Raw genomic sequence first — 25,482 nt, 5'->3', positions numbered from 1 at the left:
GTGGAAAATTTTGGTTTTAGGAAATGGTGTAAATTTTACACTGTTCTTCAGTTTTTAATCTTCCCACAACTCTTAGCATCTTCTCCATCTAGAATTGGATGCAGAGCATTCACTAAGTGAGCTTCCCAATTTAGGGGCAAAAAATGAGGAGTATGGGGAAGTTCCCATTAGTACAAAGCCATTATTAACTTGGGTTAATGAAGATCTAATGTAATATGGCCATCACCACATGTCTGCACATAATGATTCCATCCTTTTCTATGGGGGAATGATTAAATTAAGTATCTTGTAGGTCAAAATTAGACTGAGAAGGTTAACCAACCTTTAATGATTCTGCAGCCATTTACCAGCCATTTAAAACCATAAACTGTAAAATAAAGCTGGATGGAGAAACAGCGTTACCAGTAAAATGTGAGTGAAGTTTTAGTATTTTCTGTTCATATCGTATGAGAAGACAAAGAGGGTTATGTGTTTTTGCAGTGACATGTGGAATAAAGGGCAAAGTGAAAGGAGTTTTTATTGTTATATTTTGTTGGCTTTCTGGTAAGTGCCTATTATTTTAACATGCATTCAATCTAACTAATAGATATCAAACCAGCTTAGAAAAATGGCAATTATAAAGGAATTGTAACAAAGACTTCAGGAGCACAAGTGTGCCAAAATATTGTTTGTATGCCTTAAACTCCTGAAAGCTCCATCTTTATAGAGAAATTAAGTTGCCTAGATGAGAGAGCAGAGGTTGCAGGCAACATGAGGGGAATTAGCAGCCCTCAGCATGCTTGGAGATTGTCTGAATTACCAAGAACTGAGCTGATTTTCAGATTCCAGAGTGATTTGAGGGGGACATTTGTTTATGACTGTGCTTATCTGCTTACACATGCACAGAGCAGCTATCTCTCTTGTTTGGCTTTTCTTTTTCCTTAACGTGTACAGATGGAATGAGATATGGTGAATCTAGCAAAATCTCTTTGCAATCTTTTACAAGGAGATGCAATTCACTTTAAAATTGACAAACAAAACTGAATGTACACGTATAAATTATCTCCCTTTGCTTCCATTCTCCCGGGTTCTGTAAGGCATTTTTTTGCCTATTCTGTAGAAATTTTAATTAATCCAATGGGAATATTTTCCATAAGGGTTGCTTTCAAGCATTCCTCTCATGTGTCTTATCCATGGCTAGCAACAAAACCATCTCATTTGACAAAATAACATCTGGGAGGTTATGGTCTCTGGGAAATCAAAGGGAATGCATTGAGAAGTTACAGATTCTTGCCTTTTATTGATAGATCTCCTTCGTCATGCCATCCATTAATTTTAACTCAGGTGATATATGAACTCTGCACATTAGTTAATGAAGGCTAATGCACAGTAATCTTGTCATCACTAGCTGTGCATGATAATTCAATCTGCTGCTCAGAAGAGCTGTTCAACATGCAGCAAATTTGATTTAATATTGACATGATGTACTAGGTTTGGTATTTTATTTAACGTACCATGTGCCTTATTTGATGAGAAATGGTTTTCTTTCAACAGGTTAGGTACCTGAGTTAGGCCAGGTGTGTAGTTTAATGCAGTTATATCAGATATATATATCTGTTGTATCTGTGCTGGGTATTCATCCTGTGATACACTGCACAGACTGGGGCAAATTTCTGAGTTTGGGCACTTTACACATTCATTTAATGTTGTCAGTGTGCTTGAGAGCAAGCCCTGCAGAGCAGAAAAATGAAGGTGATGCTTTTCTTGGGCACTGAAAGCACAAAGTCTGTCTTGCTTTGTTTATACTTGTTAAACCTACTCTTGTAGCTTCATCATTACCAGCAGGATCTGATGCAAAAATGGCAGAGTACAGATTTGGGGTCTTGAGTGTGACTTGGAGAAGTTTTCTCATCATTTCTGGTCTGCAGTGACTGCTCCTGGCTTCTGTTTGGGCACCATATAGGGCTGTAAATATGGTGATGTTAATACTTTGATTTCCACAAAACACACACATGCTGTGGGCCAGATTGGGCAGTCAGTGCTTTGTCACTTAAAACCAAACAACACCAGCTCCAATCCTTGAGCATGTAAGAGCTGTGCTCTCTGCCACTGTATATTTGCCTAATTTGTGTAGTATTAGGGGCTAGCTACAGGGATATATTGCCTTTATTTTAATATAAAGTACATAAAGATGTATCTCCATGCAAAGGACACAGGAGCGTGACATTATTTATTTTTATTGCAGGTAAATCTTCACCAACCATCTGAGTATAGTGCAAGAGTTTATACAGCACCCAGAGGATGTCAGACACTTTATCTGTGCACATCCACATCGCTCTGTTGAATACTCTTGTGCACAGATCTATGTTTGTGTCATTCACTGCAGGGATCTGGAGGATACATCTCTCTTAAAGGCAGGCTAAATGCAAAGCAAACCAAGTGGAACACAGAAACACAGTGGTGTAGGTTACACCAGCTGGTCCCTCAGGAGCTGTCCCTAGGGATGGTGCCCTCAGCATTGGGGAACAGGAGATGCTGTCTGTCAGCACTGCCAGGTGGGAAAGGTGTGTGCAGAGGAAAGGGAGAGGAGATAAAAGGAGATACCAGCCACTGTCCAGACTGTGGAGAGGGAGAAGCAATTTGCAGCCAGTTTGTAGCAGACTGTGGTCAGACAGGCAGCCCCAGGGAGAGCCAGGAAGGAAGTGGCTGCTGCAACTCCATCATGTGCTGCGGCCACACAGGGCCCTTTGCAGAGGGTGTTTTATTGAGTTAGAAGATAGTAATTAATGCCAAGTTCCTCTCTTTATTTTCTCTGTGGTTGGGTTTCATAATCGAAATTAAAGATAGGAGATAGGGAGCAGATTGCCTCTTGAAATACAGCTCCCTGGTGCTCAGTTCATGACTTTAGAGACATTTGTCCAGCCCCATCTCCCTTTATGGAGATGTAGGTCAAATGCTGTTGAAAGAGACCTTTTTCTCCAGAGCAGATGTGCTCAGTGCAGTGCTGCACCACAGGAAAGAAGCAAAAGGGTCAGAGAAAGAGTGAAGGAGACCTTCCATGCTCTCCATCCACAGTACAACTGCTGTCCCCACACCCTCTCCCACTGCAGTTGCAGCCTGTCAGGTTCCCCTGCCAAGCTGGGAACCCACCCTTTCACACATGTGCTGGGTAATTCTGGAATCTACAGTACAGTCTGAGACATCCCACATGAGGGACCACAATTGTGGGATGCCCTTGTCTGAACCTGGAAGTCCAAATGACTTTCAGAGCTGTTTTTTGAGCTAGAAGTGCATCATGAAATACCACCTGTTTTGTGGAATACATCCTGAGACTGCACATGTCCTAAAATAGATTCTGTTTTCCTCTTCCGCTTCTGTTTTCATTAGCCCCAGGTTTTGACATTCTGTTCAGAGATATTTTCAGTATTGAATGCATTAAGATAACATAAACTCCAAATCAAACATCTCATTCAGCATATTTCCCATTTAAATTTCCCCTGTACATTTTCCCTGTAGTTATCTAGGGGTTGGTTTCATTATTTGTATCAGCTGTCTCGTGATAACTGGTTTTGCAAAAGAGCAAAAAAACCCGAATGCTTGTAAAGAAAATAGAGAAAATTTGTTGCTTGCACAGCCTTGTTTCAATTCAGTGTTCCTTCCGTCTTCTGAAGTTTATTGATCGGGAGAATGTTAAAGTTGTTGAATAGTTTGTTTTCATTTCACAAATGTGAATCAGGATTATTGCAGAAAAACAGGAATGTATTCATCATTAAGATTTGCTTTACACATTCATTTATTTTTTAATCTATAATTCTTATTGAACTAAAGAAAACTCACAGGAATATATGTATCACCACCGAGAACAAAAAGAGCCTGATTGAGGCAGATGGAAGATCAGCAAAGCACTTCACACAAGTGCAAAAATACAAACTTCTTGCTAATACTGAGAAACGCCGGTTTCCCAGAGTTGGGAAAGGTATTGAGGGGATTTCCTACATGCAGAGTGGCTTAAAGACACTTGGCTAAGGTAGAAAATGCTGCAGCCATTTAGGGCATGGGGTATTTTTCAAGTCGTTTGCAAACAGATCCAAGCTCTCCACTCTGGTCTTCCTGAACTGGGAGTGTGGGTGCTCCCAGTGTGACCAGGCTGGGGACCTGGCTGTGCCAGAGGAGACAGTGCTGATGCAGCCACCTGTCCCCAAGTTTGCCCATGGCTCACATCTCACCCCGAGACCAGAACAAACTCCGCTCTGGTTGTAAAGCCACGTGTGGCTCCATCTCGAGTCAGCTCAGGTTCTTGCTGGGACCATCTCTCCAGCACGGCAGGCTCACAGGTTGGTGCCTGTGCTCAGACCTCCCAAAAGCACAGTGTTTGAGCAGCACCTTCCCTCTTTCCATGGATGCTGTTGGGTTTGGTGTCCACAAAACGAGATTGTGTCTGGTTTTGGTGCCTATCTTTGCCTCCCACGCCTCCTATCAGGTCTCATATCATTATATCCATCCGCTGTTGCAGATGGCCTTGTGTGAGCAGTGTGTGCCTGCCCCTCTACTCATTCCCTCCCAGCAATATAACAAGTGTGAAGCTGGGCCCTATGAGCTCTGGGGGGTCACAGGACCATGCAGCTGCAGGAGTCCATCCAATCAAGGAACATCTTTTACGCTCATAATGATAATTTCCCACTTTAGCAAAACACCCTGCTGCCAAACTCCAGTGCTAATAAGCCTGTCAGTGCATCAGTGCACTCCTGACAGTATCGAGAATGTAGGGATTGTTTTTTGCAAGGCAAATGAAGACACTGGTGATTAGCAAGAAACAAACCAACAATTCAATACATCACTGGCCACACATACCAAATCATTGATTTTCTGTCCTGCTGGGCAGCAGCTGTTGTATTTGCTCTGCAGAAATGGATTTTTTAATCCTGGAGGGACAAGAAAGATGGATGTTTCTCCAAGAACTGGAAGCAGCAGGAAGTTGCTTCCTGCACTGGGCATAGGCATGTTGATAGTGTCCTTCTGAAGCTGCTGAGAAGTCTGATGGGCTTTCCACTATTAAATTCTACTTCTGAATGCATGTGAATGCAGTGATTGGATGGAAAAAAAGAATCTCCTGCGACTATCTGTGAAATTGCAGGACAAAAAATGCTGCCCTAAAACTTACAATCACTGAAAGAATTAGAAGTTAATCATAGATACCCTCACATGACTTCTCTCTGTCTACCAGTTACGTGTAATCAGCATCCTTCCAGATCATCTGTCTCAGCAGTGTTGCTATTTCCATAATCCTCGCCTTGCCAGGCTGGCTGGATTGGAGTGAGCTGTCTGTTCCATAGCATTTCTGAGCAAAATTCCTGACCCTGGGTCAAAGGGAGCACAGTCTGCTCTGCAGTGAGGTGACGCTGTTGTACATTACAATGACACAGATTCTGACTTCAGAAAGTTGAAAATTATTTTTTTTATCTTTGAGATGTTTCTCTTTTTTATACAATTTTACACAGAGCAATTCGACAGGTGAAACAAAGACAAACTTTTTCAATCACATTGGTCAGACCAGAGGGACATCAAGAAGAAGTCCCATCCTAGGGAAAAGAATGAAAACAAAGTTACAGTTACAAAAACATGTCTTTCATTTACAGAAAATTCTCAGAAAAGAGAATTTTAGAGAACTAAAACATTTCGGGCACGAAACCAGGGCTACAGTGAGGCAGCACTGACAGTTCCTCTTGGCTTGTTCCCAGGGACCTACGTGATGACAGTGACAGCCAACGACGCGGACGACGGCACCACGGCCAACGGGATGGTGAGGTACCGGATCGTCACCCAGACCCCACAGAGCCCCTCTCAAAACATGTTCACCATTAACAGCGAGACAGGGGACATTGTCACCGTGGCTGCTGGGCTCGACAGGGAGGTGAGTTTGGAACTGTCTTGCCGGGTGGTGTTGAGGGTTGCTGATGTGAAAAGTCCCAAACCCCGTCTTTAATCCCGGTGAGTTTGGAACTGTCTTGCCAGGTGTTGTTGAGGGTTGCTGATGTGAAAAGCCTGAATCCTGTCTTTAATCCCAAACCTCTAAAAGCTTGAGTTGAGGTGTGGAGATCAGAGTCTCTGCTTCTGCAGCAACTGTGGGGCATCGTGGCTTTGATGTGATATTTTTGTCTTAATCCATATCAGTCAATGAAACCCTGCAAGAATCTTCAAGCTCCTGGAGCTGCTATTTTCCTTTCCTAAGTTTGTAAAACTCAAAGATGTAGAAAATACTCCAGGAGGCATAGGGGGAGGAATAAATGGTTGTTTGTCCCCGCTTCTGTTGGGGAGCAATAAAGTGCCAGACATCTATAGCCCTTTCTAGACCTGACTTTCTTAGTTCTTTGCACGTTATCCCTGGAAAAGGAACACAGCCTGCACTCAGCACACTTCGTGTCCTTGTGTCATTTCCAAACTAGTAAAATGTATTCCCGTAATTTTGGGTTTGTGTGATGTCCTGCCTTTAGTGCCACTTCTTTCTGGCATTTTACAATGTGCAGCTTTTCCAAATGCAGCAGAAATTTCACTGACAAAAAAATACTAAGTGTAAACTATATAAAAGAGCAGTCCCAGACATGGAATGAAATGGGCACAATCCCTGGCACACCTTTGGCCCCACTGCTGAGTGCTGTGCCAGGAGACATTCCCTGCCAGGGATTGTGCCCATTTCATTCCATGTCTGGGACTGCTCTTTTGCTTCAGAGCATCTCAGGGAGGAATCCCAAAGGCAGCTGCTGAGAGCAGCTCAAAGCCCTGGCAGCAGCTCAGCAGCACATGTGGAGCCTCAGGGTGACCACCGGGACACTTGGGATGGGATGGGATGGGATGGGATGGGATGGGATGGGATGGGATGGGATGGGATGGGATGGGATGGGATAGGATGGGACAGGATGGGAAGGGAATGCTGGCTGGGAGCAGCACAGGGCTCGCCCTCAGCATTGTTTCAGGGTGAGCTGGTCCAGGGGGGATGTGCTGTGGGAAACAGCTTTCCAAGGAGAAAGTCAGGAGAGCAGAGTGCTTTCCAGGTGGAAGATGGGAAGCAGAGCTGGGGGAGCAGGAGGAGCTCCAGCACCTGCTCCTTCCCCACCTGATGTGGCAGACTCTGCAAGCACAACCTAGGGCAGATTTGACCTTTCCCTGCTCCTTGTATTCCAGGGGCTGGGAAGTTGGCTGAATCTTAAGCAGGTAGATTATCCCAGGCAGGGCTGGAGCCTGCGGCAGGCTCGCAGTGGAAGAGGAGAAACAAGTGCTGGAGAGATTGCTGGCAGCCCCCAGGGGGGTGGTAGCAGAGTACTCAGAGAAGAAATTGGAATTCTGGCAGGAAAGTGCTGATTTTATGGAAATGAAAGAACTATTATTGCCCCCCTGACATCAGTGGGGACCACCATTCTAGTGCGGGGCTTTATGGGCAGAGAAAGGTTGTCAGTTTATATTAATTTCAAAAACACAGATTGGGATAACTTGGTGGGATAGAGGTTTTACCCTCAGCAAGTCAGCTCAGAAAAGAGGCAGATGTTAATTAGGGGGAAAGGATAAGGCAGGGTGGATGTCTTTTTTAGTGTTTCTCTCATTGCATCTGAAGTATTTTAAAAACTTGCAGGGGAACCATGTGCTTTGTGTGAGTTCCCTTGAGCACAGGAAATCACAGCTGGCACATTGAATGTGGAAATCTGGTGCTGAGTGTCCCAAGCTGAGCACAAGGCTGGGCAAGGGACACTTGGATCGAGGCTGAACAACCAGCTCTGGGCGTAATCCTGGGGCTGCCCTGAAGCTACAGGGCATGCTAATTCCCAGCTCTCTCTCCTGCTTTCAGGATTACATCTGGAATTGGCAAAACTTTCTGGTTTATTAACCTAAAGTTATATTACCTCTAAGTTGAAAATTGTGTTTAGACAGCCCCATTACTGTACCACAGACTGGTTTATTGGATTTGTTTGTTTTTCCTGAAAACTTAAGGAAGCTGTTAGAGGAGTGAATTTGGGTTTGCTGCTGACATTTCCCTGTCGTCAGGAAAAGGAGACGAAGAGCAATATTTGGAATGCAGATTTGTGTAAATTAAAATGTTAACAAATCTGACCTATTCAGCTGAAACTCCTATAACCAAGATAAATTCCCTGGATACCAGTTATTTCTCCAAATGCTTATTGACACATTTATCAGTGCCTGCGACATGATTAAGTTAAGCTGTGGTGATACAGAACCAAGTTTTCAGTCTCCATTGGACCCTTCTCCTTTGCTTCTGCAATGCAAAGCAGATGTAAAAATAACTTCAGGAGCTATTCCATATCTGAGAGACAGGTCCATGTTCCAGATCCAGCATTTGTCTTTCAAAAGGAAGAAAAGTCACTTCAGAACTGGTGTTCCTAGCTCAGCTTTTCTGTTGCTTGCTCATTAAATGAGATTTCCTGATGTTCTCAGCATCTCCACTTAAATATTGGTTCTTTGCTGATTTCCTAAATTACCTTCAATCCATGAAAGAATGAGCTGGATGAAGTTTTGGGGATTTTGTGTAATGAGAAGTGTTTTGTTTGACCTGTGAAAACCCTATTTTAAGATAAAGTAGTGTATTTTTGCTGCTGTTTCTAAACTCCCATTTCCATAAACCATGGAGGAAATTAAAAACTCAACCTCTCAAACTGTGCTAGTCTCTCCTAAATGTGTCTGACACTGAGGTAGCACAATCAAAAGCCAAAGTATTAAAATATTGATGGCTTTAAAGTTATCTTACCTGTTTCCTGTTAATCTGGATGCAAATATGGTGACAATGCTCTGTGTCCACTCCCTCATTATGACTGCACTTAATTGAATGGATCCCCAAGGAAGATAAAGTTAATTGGACTGCACTTCATAAAAATTATTAAAGGAATACAGTTTAGCAACAGGCTGATGTAAGCCTGGATGCCTGAGGGTGAGCAGTGCCAAGGGTGGAACAAAGGAACACTTATCCCTTGAACCAAGAGGGGAATGATAGGGATTTAGGGTCATCAGAGGTTCAGAAGTACATTCAGCCAGCCAGGTTTTGATGAGAAGGTTAAAACCAGATACTTGTTGCAGGAAAACATTAGAGTAACATAGGAAATCTGCAGCTGATTTCATGGAATTAGGAGAGAAAAATCATGTGATGGTGGGAGCACAAATGTGTGGATTATAGGGAAGGCTGTGAATGCATGAGATGAGCAGGGTGTGGCAAAATTCAGAGGTAGGAAGGGACCATGGCAGGTGATTTAATTTATGGCAGGCTGCTGCAGAAGTGGGTGGTACCACACGAGATACTGCCAGACTGATGGCTTCATTTAGCAGCACATCTGAATTCCACATTTCATTAAGCTGTGGTGTTTCTTTCCACTGGGAAGAAAATTGCAAGAGGTAAGAAAGGGTCAGGTGAGTCTCAGACACAAGCAGAACATTCATATTTTTGTTTTCCATCCTGAAAAGTAACATTTCTCTGCATAACCTTGCAAAAGCGACCAGCTCTGTTCCATGTGTTATTTTGTTCCTTCCACTCAGCCCAGTGTCCCAGGTGGGATCAAGCCCAGACTATCAGTCTGATAGTGCTCCTGGTGCTGTAACTCAACCTCATCACCAATTTTGATTTCTCTGGTGGCAGAATATCTGTCTCAGTAGCACAGCAAACCTGCACTGGGGCTGTAGTATAGGCAATATCATCCTCTGAAGAGCTTCCCCTAAATATTTTATGAACATGGACTTTTGAGCAAGCAGGAAGGGGGAAAAAAAAAAAAAGAATGAGAGAAAAGGAGATGGTTGATCCCAGGCTCTGCTGGCAGGCCAATAAATGTTGAGACATCTCAAATGTCATCCAGGTTTATTTGAGATAATAAGTATTTCAGCACTGCGGTGCTTGTAGTGTAATGTTTCTAACTTTTGGAGATGTCCCTTAGAAAGGAGTCCCTTCCCAGCACATTCATCTGGTGCTGGAGAAATGAAGGCAGGCAGGAGCACTGAGTTGCTTCTTCCAAATTTTTGTATGTTTGGATTTCTTTTGAAAGTGATTGGATCTCTGCTGCTGCAAGTGCTTTTAAAAATACATGAAATCGGATTCTGTGATTACTGCGCTCGGCTTTCTGAAAACGTGATGTTGCTGGTCCTTCTCAAGTGAGTGAAAGATAAAAGGGAGAGCCTGCCAGCAACTGAGTTAGGGGCTTATTTTATTTATGAATGAAATGGCAGAATTTTCGTGGGGAAGAGGAGAAGTTCTTCTTATTAGCAAAGACAGTTGATTTCTTTTCCAACACTCTGGGTTTAGTGCAGCTGGACATTTCTGATAGTGCAGAATTTGAAATGTTATGGTAAAGAAAAAAAAAAAACAATTGTGAACTGCTCCAAACACTGAGCAGGGACGGGTTTTACTATCTGCAGTAACTATTTGGGGTATATTTATCTCCAGGTCATTGCAAAAGCTTTTGAAAACCTCTTTGTTCATTCAGATGCTGGCTGGGAGTAAACAAGGCATTGCCCTGGTACAGGAACGATTTTAGCCATTGAGACTTCTGTGAAACATTCCCAGAGATAGACATCCACTAGTCTGAGATTACCCAAATACAGTGTGTTCAGTCTGGGTTTGTCTCTTCCAGCCAAGTGGAGCCAACAGGTAACTCAGGCTGAGCCTGGTTTTCTGTACCAGGAAGCTTCCCTCTGACAGTGGAGTCCAGCAGCTTTCAATCCTTCATCCACCCCTGGAATACAGCAAAAGGAATTTATTCTGTTCTAAATCACCGTGGCCTATGCTAATCATTACCCTCACTGCATATCAATGTGATGTTCTGCAAAGCTGCCTCTCCTCCTCCTCCGAGCAGGGCTGGAGGAACATCTGCTGCAGCGTGAGGCTGAGGGATCCCACACCACATGAGTGATGGATGAGTTTACCTGGGCAGATTGTCACTCGTGTGTCTGTGTGTGTACTGACAGAATACAAAGAATGAAGGCAAGTGGCATCTAAATGGCTTGACTGCATCCTGAGAGCTCCTGTTCCCATTTTCCTCAGCCAGGTTAGCCTTCTCCGAGGAGCAGAGAGGAGTAATGCAGAATTGCTACGAACATGTCACCTTCTGACATGCACAATCCAGCATTCACCCTGTTTGCTATTTGTGTCTATTACAGCAGTTCTTTAAAGTGAGAGAGGTTCTGTTTTTCATGTTCTTTTTCACTACTCTTTCCAGAGAAGAACTAAATCAAGGTGGTTAGACTCTGTGGAGCCACGAGTATCTTGCTTTTCAAGATGAACTTCCCATATCACTGCATCAAAACATGCAGAAAAATGCCTCCACAGCTGAACTCACAGGAGGAGAACCAGAGTGAGGGATTAGTAATTATTTTGCCGGGGAGGCACATCGATTTCTATGAATTTGGACCACAAGTCCTTGCATTTAGCTTCCAGACTTGCAGGCTCCCCAGGTGTTTTCCAGTGACTGGGATGATGAAGGACTGTAACAGACTCCCAGGGTTAAGTGGTTTTCCCAGTTCTCACAGCATTCAAATTGTGATGTGGAGTCCTTGTGGAACATGTCTTCAAGCCAGACATAAACTACTGGAGTCTTAGCAGGGATAAGCAGGTAAAATACTTCAGCTTCCTCTGTCAGACTGTGTTTTACTTGTCCCTTCCAGCCTTGGCCCTAATGTGTTTCTGCCACGTTAGAAAACACTTCCCCTCTGCCACTGAGGAGCAGTTTTCCCTCATGCTGTCACACAACAGGCTGTGCCCTCGCTGTCTGCAGCCACGTGCCATCCCAGGGATTTGTGGAGCACAAAGTCACTCTCAGGGATGAAATCCACTCTGTGCACGTCATTTATCGTGAATTCTACGTTATCCCTGATACCTTGTAATTTTTCGAGGCCATGTAACGAAAATGTAAATACTGAAGCTTTATGTATTAATATGCCTGAAATCATTACTTAAAGATAAAACTGGTTAAATTATTCAGTTATAAAATTATCCCATTTCCACAGCAGCATATCCTGTCAAAGGAAGAGCTGATTAGCCATAAGCTGAATTTAGCCAGCAGATTTATGCTGGATTCTGGTTTATGTTTCTACATTGTACATAGGACTGATTTGAGTTTGCTCCATCATTCCAGTGCATCTATTTTCTCATTACAGACAAGAATGACCTTTCTCAGCAAATTATGGTGAGGAACACTACCACTCATCAGTGAAGAAGATTCATTTTATTAACCCTGTTTAGTGCTTTGAAAGTGTGTTGTGCACTCAGTGGAGGGCCACTTGCACTAATTTGAGATACCAGAAGTTAGCAGAGAGGGAGGACTAGAATCTGCACAGAGCACAGTTGGTCTAGCCTTTCCTGCAAGGTCCAAAAGATGTGAGCAAATCCTTGTCACAGAAATCACACCATTTGTTTTAGAGAAGGGAACAATGCCAGTGGTTCTGAAGCATTGTCACAATTCCCAGAAGGAATACATCTCCCTGTTTGAGCTCCCCAAATGCCTGTGTGTCTTTCTGGTGGGTGTTTCTGGAATGATCTGTACCTTTTGGTCTTCTGCATGATTGCTGCTGCTCTCTAAACAAGAAGCTAACAATCAGTTTTAGAGCTCCCATTTATGGAAAGGGTTTTTTGATTACTTTTCCCTTAAAACAGCCTGATAGCTAGATAGACCAGAAAAACTGATAGAGGAAGGGCTCTGAGCCGTGGCCTTGGAAGAAAATAGCTTGAGTAGGGGGAAAAAAAAAAAAAAAAAGTGGATATGATAGAAGACACTTTTAAAGAATAAAAGAGCTTTCCAAAGAAAGAGGCTGGTAAATAGCTTGAAACCTGTGGGAGTCCTATGAGCAGATAGCAAAACAGCCATGGTATTTATCTCCCAAAAAGGTACACCCAGGTGGATGATCAGGACACAAGTGTAACAGGCTGGACATCATCTGGCTGTACAGACTGAGAATATATTGGCACAGTTTGCTGTGAGTTTGTGTGAGCTCAGCCTGGCTGTGTGATCTGCTTGCACTCATCTTGGCCCTGTCCTGACCCAAGGACTTTCATTCCCCATCAGATTACACTTCTAATAAAGAAGCAGTAAGGCTGGTTTTACTGATCTGGTTGTTCTGTGTAGGTTTTCAGCTCTGGTCCCAGTGCACTGTGTGTCCTTCCTGAAGATGGGCACAGGAGGATGCTCCAGCCTCAGGACTGGGCTGTAAATGGAAACCTGCAGCTAGTTTATATCTCCTGTGGTGCCAATTCCACCTGGAGTCCAGCCCTTTGGCTGAAACAAAGAGTTTCCTCCCACTGAGGCAGTGTGACACTATTTACTGCCTGCCACACTAGCTCCCAATTTGGTTTTTTAATTCCTACTCCCCTTTGGCTTAGACTCTCTTCATACACCAGGCTTGCTTTCAGTATTGCCAGCATTTAGATGCTGGAGCCTCTGGAGGAGGTTGTACTGACTCACATGTGGAACTGTAATGACTTCTTATTCATATTTGGGTGAGCTATTGAAGAGATATTACCAAATTGAAAAGCTGCATGATTTGGGGTTGAACTATTCAGATAAAACAAAGCTTTGAGTTTAATTGGATCCAATTATAGAGTCCAAGCAAGAATAGGACTGATACCCCACCTAATGAGTTCCCTTCCTTTAAATATGGAAATCTTCAGAGCCTTTCCTATAAGAAAATTCCACATATACTAATAGTCTGTAGATCCTTTTCTTTCTTCGCACACATTTAATATGTTCAGAGAGTTCTGGTACAGTCTGGTTGCACTTGTTTCAAGTTGCTCATGAAATCCCACCTCTGACTACAGTGGGTTGGTTTATACATTATTCAGTAGTAAAATCCCAGCTGAATAGGGAGGAGGGAAAAAAAAGTTAAGTATCAGAGTGGAAAGCTCACCAGGTCCTTAGCATAATCTCTCTGGTTCAGACCTGCATTTCTTTTTCTATTTGAGCTTGTCTTACAGTGGAGAAGAGTGTATCATTCCAATTTCAGATAGAAGACTACCTGCTCCGCTCAGGCAGATTTAAAGTTTTTCTTTTGGTACATCACATACTTTCCAACAGCCCCTTCCCCTCTCTGAAGGGATTATTGTCTAAATCTGCACCAGGTCAAGTGAAATAATTAAACACAAGCTGGCTCCACTAATTAACTTATCCACAGACCATTGTCTGTTATTAGCATTTTAAAGAGAGGCTTTGTTAACTCCTTCTTCCTAGACCTAGAACTGCTTTTTTAATAGCTGAATTCATTCCTGTGAGAATCTTTGACTCTATTTCTTGATTAAATATTGTCTTCAACACATTTGTCAGAGCATGAGTGAGTTTATGGGATGTTTCACCCTGCATCAGTTACTTTTCTTAACTGGGCATAAGAAGGCAGCTTGAATGCGAAGGACTGTGACTGTCAGAAGTCCAAATGCAGAGTCTTGTATTCTGAAATATTCTTAAAATAGAAAGTTCTCAGTGTAAACAGCAGAGAGGCTGTTGCATGCTTTGTAAAGTATAATTTAAATTGTGATGTATCTAGTGTTTTTATAGTACATCTCATCTGGAACAGTGTCAGGATCATGGCGTTTGTATTTGCAGAGGAAGTAATACTTCCAAAAATACAGAAATGTGTGCACAGGGACCAGAATGTGGGTGTTTGCTGTTCTGCATCACGAATACTGTCTATTTCCTTCAGTTCTGTACTAATTAGTACCCAGAAAAGTGGCAGAAGGTGGCTCTTTGAAGGGGAGGACTGTTCTTGTTAGACACTTGTGAACATCGCTAGGCTGGCTATAAATAATCACACCATCAGGTGCTGAGGTTTGGGCTATTCTCCATTCACTTCAGGCTGAGAGAGGGCTCGTGGATAAGGCCAGCAAGGTGTCACGTGCAGGCAGGATGGAGCTGTGTGTTATTCTTCCCAGAAATGCACATTAAAGCATCTAGGAGCTTGTACTAGCAGAGCCGAAGCAGTGAGGCAGTTTGTTCTTTTGTCATGGTAACCTCACCATTTTTCTTCTAATTTTTAGGCTAAATATTTTCCTTTCATTGTTGTTCTGTTATTCCAGTTTCTGAAAAATTCCGAGGACTTTGTGTAAGAAATCCTCATTAAATATGTCAGTACAACCATGTTTTATTCAAGCTATTCATTTTTTTGCACTTAAAATGCTTTCTGTTCCAACTGCCTTTCCAGAAAAATAAATGTGGTTTTCAGTAAAAGTAAACAGGTCACATACTCAGTGACCTCGAATCTGGCTCAAATTGAGAAGGGGAACTAATTGCATAAAAATGCAGTGGCTTGTATTATCCAGATGTTAAATAAGTTGATCTTTCCAGTCTTATTTATACATGCCTGAAAAATAAAATAGATTGTAGTTTCCTATTGATACCAACATGGAATTCATCTCAGTTTATAGGGAAGGATCCTGTTTTAATGGTTCAAGGTTTGGGCAATGCCCAAAGATTCCCAAGGAGGGATGAAGTGACCAGACTGATTGCAGCTGCCTGAGGATGGGAATCAGGGTTTGTAAGTGAACAGCAAATGACTCCTGTAGAAGTGGGAAGCTTTTCTGCCAGGTGTCTGCAGTTCTAAAGGGAGGGTTTGATGCCACCCAAGCAAGAACATGCCAAATAAAATGTTCCTACTTAGAAATCACTGTGGTCACCTTCTGAAGGTGAATTTCAGAGAGGTCAGAAGAGCAGCATCCTTGTCTCTTGAACTCAGGCCAACCCTGTGGTCTGCTTGCAGCAGAGTAGAGCTGGCCCAGCCACAGAGATCTTCTGTCATCAAAATATCCTGTCCTATACTGGGTGTGTTTTGCTCACAGGGGAGCCTGTGCTGATGTGAAGTAGCAGATGAGAGGATACTCCACGCATTACTCATTCTGGAAGTGGTTTGTTTCAGAGATGTGTATGTTTCTGCAATTATTTTAGCCATTAAACTTCAGCCCTGAAAATGCTTTCATCTTGGCTGATTCCATCTTCTTGTGGCCATGGCAATGCAGAGGAGTGTGATGGGAAATGCATTACTAGATTTGTAAATTATGTGCAGTTCCTCCCCCCATATGTTTGATACCAGAAGACGATGTTTGACAGAGAAGGTAATGGACAGTATTTGCTGGTAAATCAGCAGCGAGTTGTGGTTTGAAAGAAAGCAGATCTGAGCATAAAGAGACAATCTGGAGGGGTTACAAGTGCTGTGCACTATCAGAAAATCTACCCTGCAGATGAGCAGCAGAGCAGCTTCCACCAGTGAGTGCTGGAGAGGAACTGGGTGGCTTCATGACTTCAGGGTATCAGCTCTTGACAAAGCAATTGAGCAAGTTTCCGTAGGAAAACAGTCTGCAGGGAAACCTGCAGGGCATCAGATGGTTCTTAGGGTAGGTAACCCACCTCCTTTGGCCATGGGCACATCTCTGAGAACCCTTAAAATAAAAAGTGGGAGAATCTCTCAGATCTATCCATCAGATTAGAAATCGAAGCATCAGCAATCATTTATGTAGATGATCCTGATTAAGCAGGAAACGCCCCACAACATTTTCCCCACCCTCAGACTAGGACAAAATAAAGATTTTTTTAAACTGTAATTACTAGTCAGAAAATAAAATCTGGAGAGATTTAGCATTTTTATTTTAATAGCTGCAAAAATGTCGCATTCATACTGGTCTTTTAAAATGGTGTTTGACATTTTGAAAGATCAATTTTTGTCAGAGTTAGCTCAGACCATTAAAACCATTTTAAAAAGGACTCTTTTGCAATGTAAAAATAAATTCCAAGTGAGGGAGAGCTTTCAAGTGCCTGTCCTTGGGAGCAGTTTCATTCTTAGCATCTTGTGATGAAAAACCATTTTGTCATAATATTCTCCACCAGTTTTCATCCTCAGGCCCCTTCAGCTCTCTATATGGTCTCTGCCACTACTGTCATCCAACCATATCAAAATGGGTATTTAGGGATGTTCTTCTGAAAACTAATTCCAGTATTTGCAATAAAAGCTGCTAATGTAACTCAGGGTGACCATTGCCTGCAGTATCAGCATCTTCAAAGGCTGACTGACACGTTTGAGAAATAGATTTTGTGTTACTCTGCTGACCCCAGACTTGGTGCCAGGGCAGTTCAGAGAGGGGCACAGTCTTCTGCATACAACTTCCAGAGGGAATAAGGAAAGCTAAATTACAGATTTCATATCCAGATGTGCAGGGGAGCGTTCAAGGAAAGTGCATCAAAACATCTTGCAAAAACTCATTTAAAGTTACATAAATTATTGTTTGCATTTTCACATGCAGTTATTTTCAAGTCTAACCAGCTGTATCTGATTGAAGTGGCCCTAAATAAATAGATGGTTACATAAACACAACATTTGTTTGGGGATTTTTTTCCCAATAAGGTCTGGGCCCTGTTTGCTTCGCAGTGTTGCACAGACTGTGAGAAGGAGGTGTCTGAATTTCAATGGGACATTTTGACACAGAAAATCCCATTCTTAGTATGTTTGGAGTTTCTAAGTCATATGGTGACAGCTACCTTAAAAGAAGACCCAGTAAATAGTATGGCACATGTTTTGCAGAGAAATTGGAATGCAAGCAGAAAGTCTAAAGAGGTGATCACATTTCAGTTCACGTTTTTCACCCCATTTCGGTACATCAAGGCAACGTCTGGTGTGTGCTGGTGCAGTGAGCAGGCTTCTGCTGACAGGCTCCTCAGCATCATCCTGGATTGCTGTTTGTTGGGAAGGGTTGGAGTTTGCTATTCCAGGAGCCCTTTGTCACCATCCAAGGCGATAATGCCTCACACTCTCTGTGTTATCATTTGTGTTAATCTTCTCACAGATCAATTACCTGATAAAGGGTGACCCTGAGACAGGCTTTGGTTACTCACTGCTGCAAGTCCAGTCCACAAAGTTCAGAAGTCCTTAGGCACCTCTGAAGTGCTTTTTAGCAGATCCCAAGGTTCTATAAATGAGGAAATAAACCAAGTGACTCAAGGCACAGAGATGCTCGTCTGTGCTGTCTCTGTTCTGAATCAGAATAAAACATGAAAGAATAATCTGAAAGACGTGATGGGTTTTATTGAAGAAATAATCAGAGAGTCACTTATCAGAATCAAGAAACCTGCTTTATCCTTTGTTGCATTATAAATAAGAATTATATTTGTTCTTGGGAAACAAGCCTGAAGTACACCGCAAGACATTATTATGAGTGATGCACCAGGAGGAACTGAGTAAATACTGCCTGTCTGCCCCACTAGGTGGTTTTGTTTCTTACATTTCTCTCATTCCTTTACCAGGAACGAGTTGTTTTATCATTTCAGAGGTGTACCCAGAGGAGAGCCATGACTGGTTTGCTTGTGAGGGTCTGAACTCGAAGCTGACAAAAGGAGGGATGCCGAGCAAGGACTGTGTGGTGGTGGGGAAGGAGGCAGGGGCTGGGGTCTCCAGGTGTGCCCCAGCTGCTCACTGTCCAGGTGAGCTCTCCTGCTGCAGGAAGAGCACTGTTGACCAGAGCAGCCCTTGGTGGTGTGGAGGAAACAAGAAGGAATAGGAAGATTAAAGGGAGAAGCAGAAATGGAAGGAAGAGACATTTGTAGGGATAGAAGATTAAGGAGGGTGGAAGAGAGGAGTTTACTTTTTCCACTCTTGCAAACTCTTGCAAAGGCTATTAGCTCTGGATTTGAAGGGTTATAGAGAATGCCATCCTAGACAGAACAACACACATAGTGCAGCATCCTCTCATGATCCAGGCATCTGTCAGAGCTGCAGGCACGAGCTCTTGGAGCCGTGTGCGCCGGTTATGTCTCGCGCTAGGTGATTAGATGTAAAATTACACAGTATCACCCGAACTTGGAACATAAAACCACTTCCATGCTCTGTCTTGACTGTTCATAATGTTTCTTGGCAGAAGCTGTTGCAGACACCAGCTTTCAATCCTTCCAAATTAAATGTCAGTTGATGGCAGCGCCGTCGTCAGCGGGAGCGTCCTGCTCATCCTGCTTCCCCCTGCGCTGGGAGCGCCCCGCACCTCCTCAGCTGCCTGATGAGCAGCTCAGCTGGGAGCAGTTTCCAAAGAGATCTTTGACTTTCTTTGGCTTCCCAGAGGAATTCATAATTATTTCCTCCTTTATCATGGAGTGCAGCTGGAGTCTTCGGCTCCATTAGAACTGCCCTGGTAATTTCACAGTGTGAAATTTACAGCAAACTAGGGACATTAACGTTAAATAAATTTATGCAACAGCAACCCTCACCCAAGTCATTAAAAGTGTGTGCAGTTTTTAATGGATGCTTCAGCATGGCATTTGATAAGTTTGTTCATTTCTTTTCCCAGTCTGTTAATTATACATACACACATTCTTCTGCCAGAGGTATTGGTGGAAGCTGGCTGTGGCCAGGATGTCACCTCCTTGCAAACACTTGGAGCATGGCTGTAATCCCAAGCTCAGTGGAGTGAGGAGAGGCTGTCACCAGGAGTGGATTGAGGCGGGGGGAAGTGTGAGAGTGTGGGTCTGTGTGCAACTCCAGTAATCCAATTGAACTATGTAGTGATTCTGAATCACATCTATTTGAAAAGACAGGATATCATAAAGGCTGCTAATATGGTGGAAAATTGTATTAAGCTGAGACAAGACAAAGTTGATTATGTACACGACTAGTGCAGATGTGCCTGGCACTGGTCGTTTGTGCATATTGATTGGTCTTAAATACAGCAGAGCAAGGGATGGGATGGGGTTTCTATGGTTATTGATTTTGTTGCATCTCCTTGAGCTGTCATCAGAGGCTTTCAGACCCGACTGCCTTGACCAACACAAGCCCTGATCAGGGAGCTTGATAAGAAAGAGGCACGAGGCTGATGTCCTGGCCAGAGAAAACGTGCTGGCTATGTCCTTTGAGAAGCAGACATTCAGGAACACCCCTGCTCTTCAGCTCTGTGGAGCCAGGGTGTGCAATGCACTGGGAGGCTGCAGTTGGGTTTTTGGAGCCTTGCTGGATGTTCCCAGCGTGGGCTGTGCAGGAACAGCCTGGAGTGCTCACGAGGGTCACTTTACTGCGTGATCTCCTTCGCTGCAGTTTGCTGAAGGAGGAGACGTGGTTTCCTAATTGCTTAATTTTGACTTCTGTAAACCTGCTGGGGCAGAACTGTTGTTTTTCCACCTCTCCCACATTCCAAGCAGTGAAGCTAGAAGCAGGTTTTCATCCTGTTCTTTGGTTGTTGTCTCATTCCTCGGGAGTCTTTATTAAGACAGTTTTCTTTAGTCCTGCTCTGCCTGGAGCCACTGACCTCTGCCACCCGGCAGCCTGGCTTCCAGTGGCTCTGTGACTGCTGGCATGAGACATTTAATGGCTTCCAACTGAGAGCAGGTTTAGATTAGATATTAGGAAAAAATTCTTCCCTCTGAGAGTGGTGAGACCCTGGCACAGGTTGTCCAGAGAAGCTGTGGCTGCCCCATCCCTGGAAGTTTCCAGGGCCAGGTTGGATGGGGCTTGGAGCAACCTGGGATAGTGAAAGTTGTCCCTGGCCATGGCAGGAGATGAGCTTTAGGGTCCCTTCCAACCCATTCTGCTCCATGATTCCATGATTCTCTGATCACTGGCACGCAGCTTGAAACATGATATGGTTGTCCAATAAGATGCTGGTTTTCTAATAAGCAAAATATTAAGGAGTAGAGATAATTAAGCATCTCGCAGTCAGTAAAAAGGATTTGTGGATGTTTGTCCTGGGAATTCCCAAATATCCCAGTCCTGGGGGGTTTTATGTGTATGAGCATCTCCACATACCATGGCTGCAGCTCTGTGCAGGTGAGTTTGCTGACACAGGTGAGTTTTCATGATGGTGGTTTAGTTCTGAAAGAGGAATTTGTAAGCACGTTGAATTGAGTGCATATAGTGCTTTGATTTATATTTGAGTGCTTTGATTTATATTTGAGCTGAGGTGAAAGAACTCTGTCTGTGATTATGGACATCAAAGACAATGTATTGAAATTCAGTTTTCTAATGTACACATCATTTATCAAATCTCTGCCCAATAATGCCAACATTTGCTGCACAGAAATACAACGTGATGGATTACCTGCTTACCACCAGTTTTCTGAAGGCCAAGGAAGATAAACACAGGATTCTTGTAGAAATGTCAAGTTCAGGCTGGGGAGAGGGACTGAAATCAAAAACCCCAGGGCAGTTAGCAAAATTCATAAGCACAGTGAGATTTTCAGGGACCTTACAAAGGAAACAAGTTTCTTTGTTTCTTGCTGTCACCAAGAGCACGAGCAACCCACCTGCTGCAGGCAGAACGTGTCACCTTTTGCAGAATTTGGCCTGGTTTAGTGCCTGCTCTTGAGATGCTGATCATCTAAAAAAAGCACATTTTTTACATCTAAAGCAGCAGCGATGTGGACTTGGATCCATAACAGCCAGTTCTTGCCTGGATTCTGAAAAAAAGGGAAAAAAAAAAAAAAAAAAAAGGCTTGGAAATATGAATTTCAAATTAAAACCAGGAAAAAATAAATAGCAGAAAACACTTTTATTTCTTACCGAGCTTCTATTCAGTTCCTGCTTCCTGTGTTGACAGTGCAAGTTATACTTGGGCAGGAAAAAAAGGAAGCCCACAAACATAATTGCAACCATGTCTAATTAGGCAGAGCTATGTAAATTTAGCGTTTCTACATGATTATAAATGTCAGGAGAGCCTTAGATAAGACATGAGAGTTTTGAGTATCTCTTGTGTACCTAGTCTAAAATATCCTTATTGCTAATCCTATTCATCTGGAGTTGCTTCCTAATTAGAATATTTATGGGCTAATAAGGAGGTGAACAAGACACTCCAGTTCAGTTCCAAAGGTGAGAGTAGGGATTCATTAGACTCGGCGTCTCTGTTTTGATTGCTGTACAATGTAATTACCATTGTGCTAGACAATCATTTTAGATTTACCTTAACAACAAATGTTTAAAGAAGATTCCTGTTGTTCTGTCTTTGTGCTTCGGTCTGCTGATACTAAAAGCAATGATGTCAGCAGCTTTGAGAGATTTGGGGGTTCCTGGATGTTTTTTTTTTTTTCCTTGTTTTATTTTCTGAACTGTTTTAACCTCAGTCTGTCAGCTACTGATGTTTCTGAGTTTTGGCCATGCCAGCTAAAAGTGAATCTGGTTTGCATATTTTATGAATTCATGGTTTATAAATTTTACATCACTAGGACCTGCTTTATAGGAAATGCTTATTTTGATATTTCGGTGGGGTTTTTTCAGAATTTTCACTTGCATGTCTATAGCCAGTGACCTGATCTAAAACAATTTTTAAAGTCAGATAGAGTTTAGGTGGTTTTAGGTTACACTTCTATGAAAGCACTGAGAGTGCCTGATGTTCAGTGTCTGACTCTTTAATTTTTCTTCTGGAAGGTTCTTCCCCACCAGGAGCCCCACTGAGCCCAGGCACAGCAGCAGCAGCAGGAAGAATGCCTCTTGCACCCATATTGAGAACCAGGCAATCCTGAGTTCCACCCCACAGGGTTCTGGACCTTGCTGATCCAGCGCTGTGTGAGGATTTGGGTGCTGCCTTAGGGGATCATCCCCTCTCTTCCCCATTGAGGGAGGGTCCAGTCCTTGCCCACCCATCCAGCCCAAGAGCTTGCAGAAAACGTCTTCCAGATTTCCTCCTGCTGCTTCTCTGGCTTTTGCTTCTTCCAGCTTGCTGCCAGAGCTCCCATGGAGAAGGGCCCCTCAGCTCTGCCTAAGGAGAGATGCTTTTTCCCTAGGTCCATGGGGGAGCTGGGAGGGTTGTCAACCCAACCCCCTGGCTTTGGCAGCAGCTCCTGATGGATTTTAGACAGGACAAGACACAGAGTTTCTGTTCTCCCTCCCACATCTCTCTTTACTTTAATCCTCACTTCTGTCTGCAGAACACGTCTGAGCTCTGCAAAGCAACGCGTGTAATTAATACAAATGCTAAATTGTCTCTTTATTTTTGCCGGTGCTGTGGCCACTCTCAAAGTCAGCTCCTTTCCAAGGCCAAGCTGATCACAGCAAAACCTGGGGGGCTTGATCTCTTCTCTTTCCTCTCCATACTGATCTGGTTGTCTGAGAAAACAACGTTCTGTGGCTTTAAAGGTGTGATCAGAAAAGTTGTTAAGATGTCAAGTCACGTTACTTCAAGTCTTCTCTGTATAAATTACAGTGAGGTACGGTGATCTCATAAATAATGATAAATATAGCAACATTCTACTGCTGATGGAAATCATTATCAGCCATTATCAACTTTAATTAATATATTCACATTATTCAAATCCAGGTAGGAAATATTCTTTGGCATCAAGTCTAGAGGAATATGGATTATGGCTTTTGTGCAGCTTGAAAAGAGGCTGGCAACAGGGAAGCAGCTCTGGGGAAATGTTCTGTTTAGACTTAGGGTCCAGCACATGGATTGTCCCATAGATGTCCCCCACTTTCCATGGTTGTGTACGAGGGCTGTAGATATCATGTTTTCCAGGGTTATTTCTTTCCCTGGAGCACTGCTCCTGCCCCAGAAGAGCTTTCTGTTGTTTGTGGTATCTCAGTTGTCTCCGTGGCAACCAGGGTAATGCTGGGGAATACACAATCGAGGATGCTGGAGATGAGTACTGGTAGCAAATGTTCTTTAACATGAAAAATGAGTGAAAACAAACAGAAAATATGGGCTAAATAAACCTCTGCTAGTTCTAAATGGAATGGTCCTTGAAAATTTCCATTAGGACTTAACAGCTCTTTAAATAAATAACCAGTGTGTCCCCTTCCATCTGAGGGTTTCCATCTGTTGATTGTGTTTGTTTGCTTTTCTCCCATTTTGTAAAAATCCTGAGGCCCAGTCCTTCTGCACACCCAGCCCCTGGGAAGGCTGAACATTCCCTTCGGAGAAGAAGCTGAAAAACAACATCAAACAAATGTACCCCACCTGCCACTCCAGGAGCTAACCCATAAAACCTCCTGTTGCCACTGGAACATGGCCAAAACAAATCCTTTTCCTGCTGAAGACCAGGGGTGACTTTCAGGCCTAAAAGCACAAACAGTGGACTGAAGAGAGAAAACAAGCAGGATGAGACCTCACAACCTGAAGCTGTAGTTGGACAATTAAACAATTAAACCTCAATATGCAAATGGACCAAAACTTATAAAAATGGAAGACCTCGTGTCCATTCTTTGTCTACCCTGGGTGCAGCCCTGGTCAAGCCCTGTCCTGCCCAAGGTGTATCCTGGAGGCTTTTCAATAAATACCTACTTTATTCTTTAGTCTGTCCAGTCTGTTTCAGGTCAGCCTTCCTAAGGCATCACTGCCCTCTCAGCATTCCAGGATCATGGCATCCCTCCACAGGCAATGCAGAGTCTCTGGGATAATCCCTGCCCCTCAGACATGCACCCTTTAATGTTTAGACCAAAGAAGGTACCAGCCTAGGATGGTATTTCCTTTTCCAGACAGAGCAGTGAAAATGGGATCTCGGTGGTGTGGGCTGTGTTTTCCATGGGAAAGGCTCCCATCAGTGATTCCATGGGCTAATGGCTTAGTTAGAGACATTAATGACTCAAAGTAAGGACCTGTTACAGCTGGTGTGAGGTAGCACTTTGTTTCTGCTGTCAGATAATACATCTCTCAATCTGGGCTGTTCTGACATTTCCTGTGAGAAGAAAGAAATAAAAATCCATACAGCTCCCGTTAACCAAGGGAGAGAGGTAAACACTGCTGTTAGTGGGGTGAGATAAAACCTTTTCACTCTGGGACACAAATGTGAGTTCAGGTTGTGATAAAATTAAATACATTTCGTGATCTCACCTTACTCCCTAAAGGGAGTCAATCCATTTCACAAAATTCTTTACACACACTTATCACAGCATCCAACTCCTTCTGAGAGAGACCAAGGACCAGAGTGCTAAATCCCTTTGCATTCTGCCTGAAGAGGATGGTCCCACCAGCTCCACATGGAGCCTGCTCTTACAGCCCTGCTTCTTTCTTGCGGTGAAGAACCTCAGCTTCTGGTTCTTCTACTTTCCCAGCATGGTTTTGCCTGAGAAGTGGAAGAAATAGAGCAACACACATACAACATTTAGTGTGCTAAAGGTGCTTAGTGTGAATTCATGCACCTGCAGCCGAGGTGAGCGGCTCCACAGAAGCTTCACACTGCTGTAGGAATAGGAGAAATACTTACTTGCTTTTCCAGAAGTACACGTCTCACTGGTATTTTGGAGATTCTTAAACTTAGAATCTCATCAGCTCCTCCTGAATCTGCTGCAGAGTTAAGATGTTCAGCTGGATTCGGAAGAAAATAGGGATGCAGTTTTGGGGATGTTTCTCTTGCATTGTACAGGCAACTTTGAGATTCTGGAGCATGGACCACAGATGAGATGATTTTATTTGAATTCCACATCACAGCCAAAGCAAAAATAGTTTGGTTTGAGGGAATTCTTTATCCCACAGTGTCTGTTTCCCTTTGTAGTTGCCAGAAATCATGATTACTGGAAATAAGGACTATTGTTTGCAATTAACATAGCCTAAACAAATTCCAGCTCACACGTGGTACCCTTAAGTGG

At 43.3% G+C, this 25,482-nt stretch overlaps 1 protein-coding gene across 1 annotated transcript in view; it reads left to right on the top strand.

The window, feature by feature from the left end:
• CDH4 (cadherin 4) overlaps nt 1-25,482 on the top strand; it is a 421,793-nt gene that overhangs the window by 340,816 nt on the left and 55,495 nt on the right. The window contains exon 7 of the mRNA XM_066330899.1: nt 5,718-5,890. Within this exon, the coding sequence (XP_066186996.1) occupies nt 5,718-5,890 (173 nt within the window). The remainder of the gene's footprint in view (nt 1-5,717; nt 5,891-25,482) is intronic.

The sequence above is a fragment of the Sylvia atricapilla genome, chromosome 16, assembly GCF_009819655.1.
Source record: "Sylvia atricapilla isolate bSylAtr1 chromosome 16, bSylAtr1.pri, whole genome shotgun sequence".
Lineage (NCBI taxonomy): Eukaryota > Metazoa > Chordata > Aves > Passeriformes > Sylviidae > Sylvia > Sylvia atricapilla.
The sequence above is the reverse complement of the archived record's forward strand: the minus strand, read 5'-3'. Positions and strand labels throughout refer to the sequence as shown.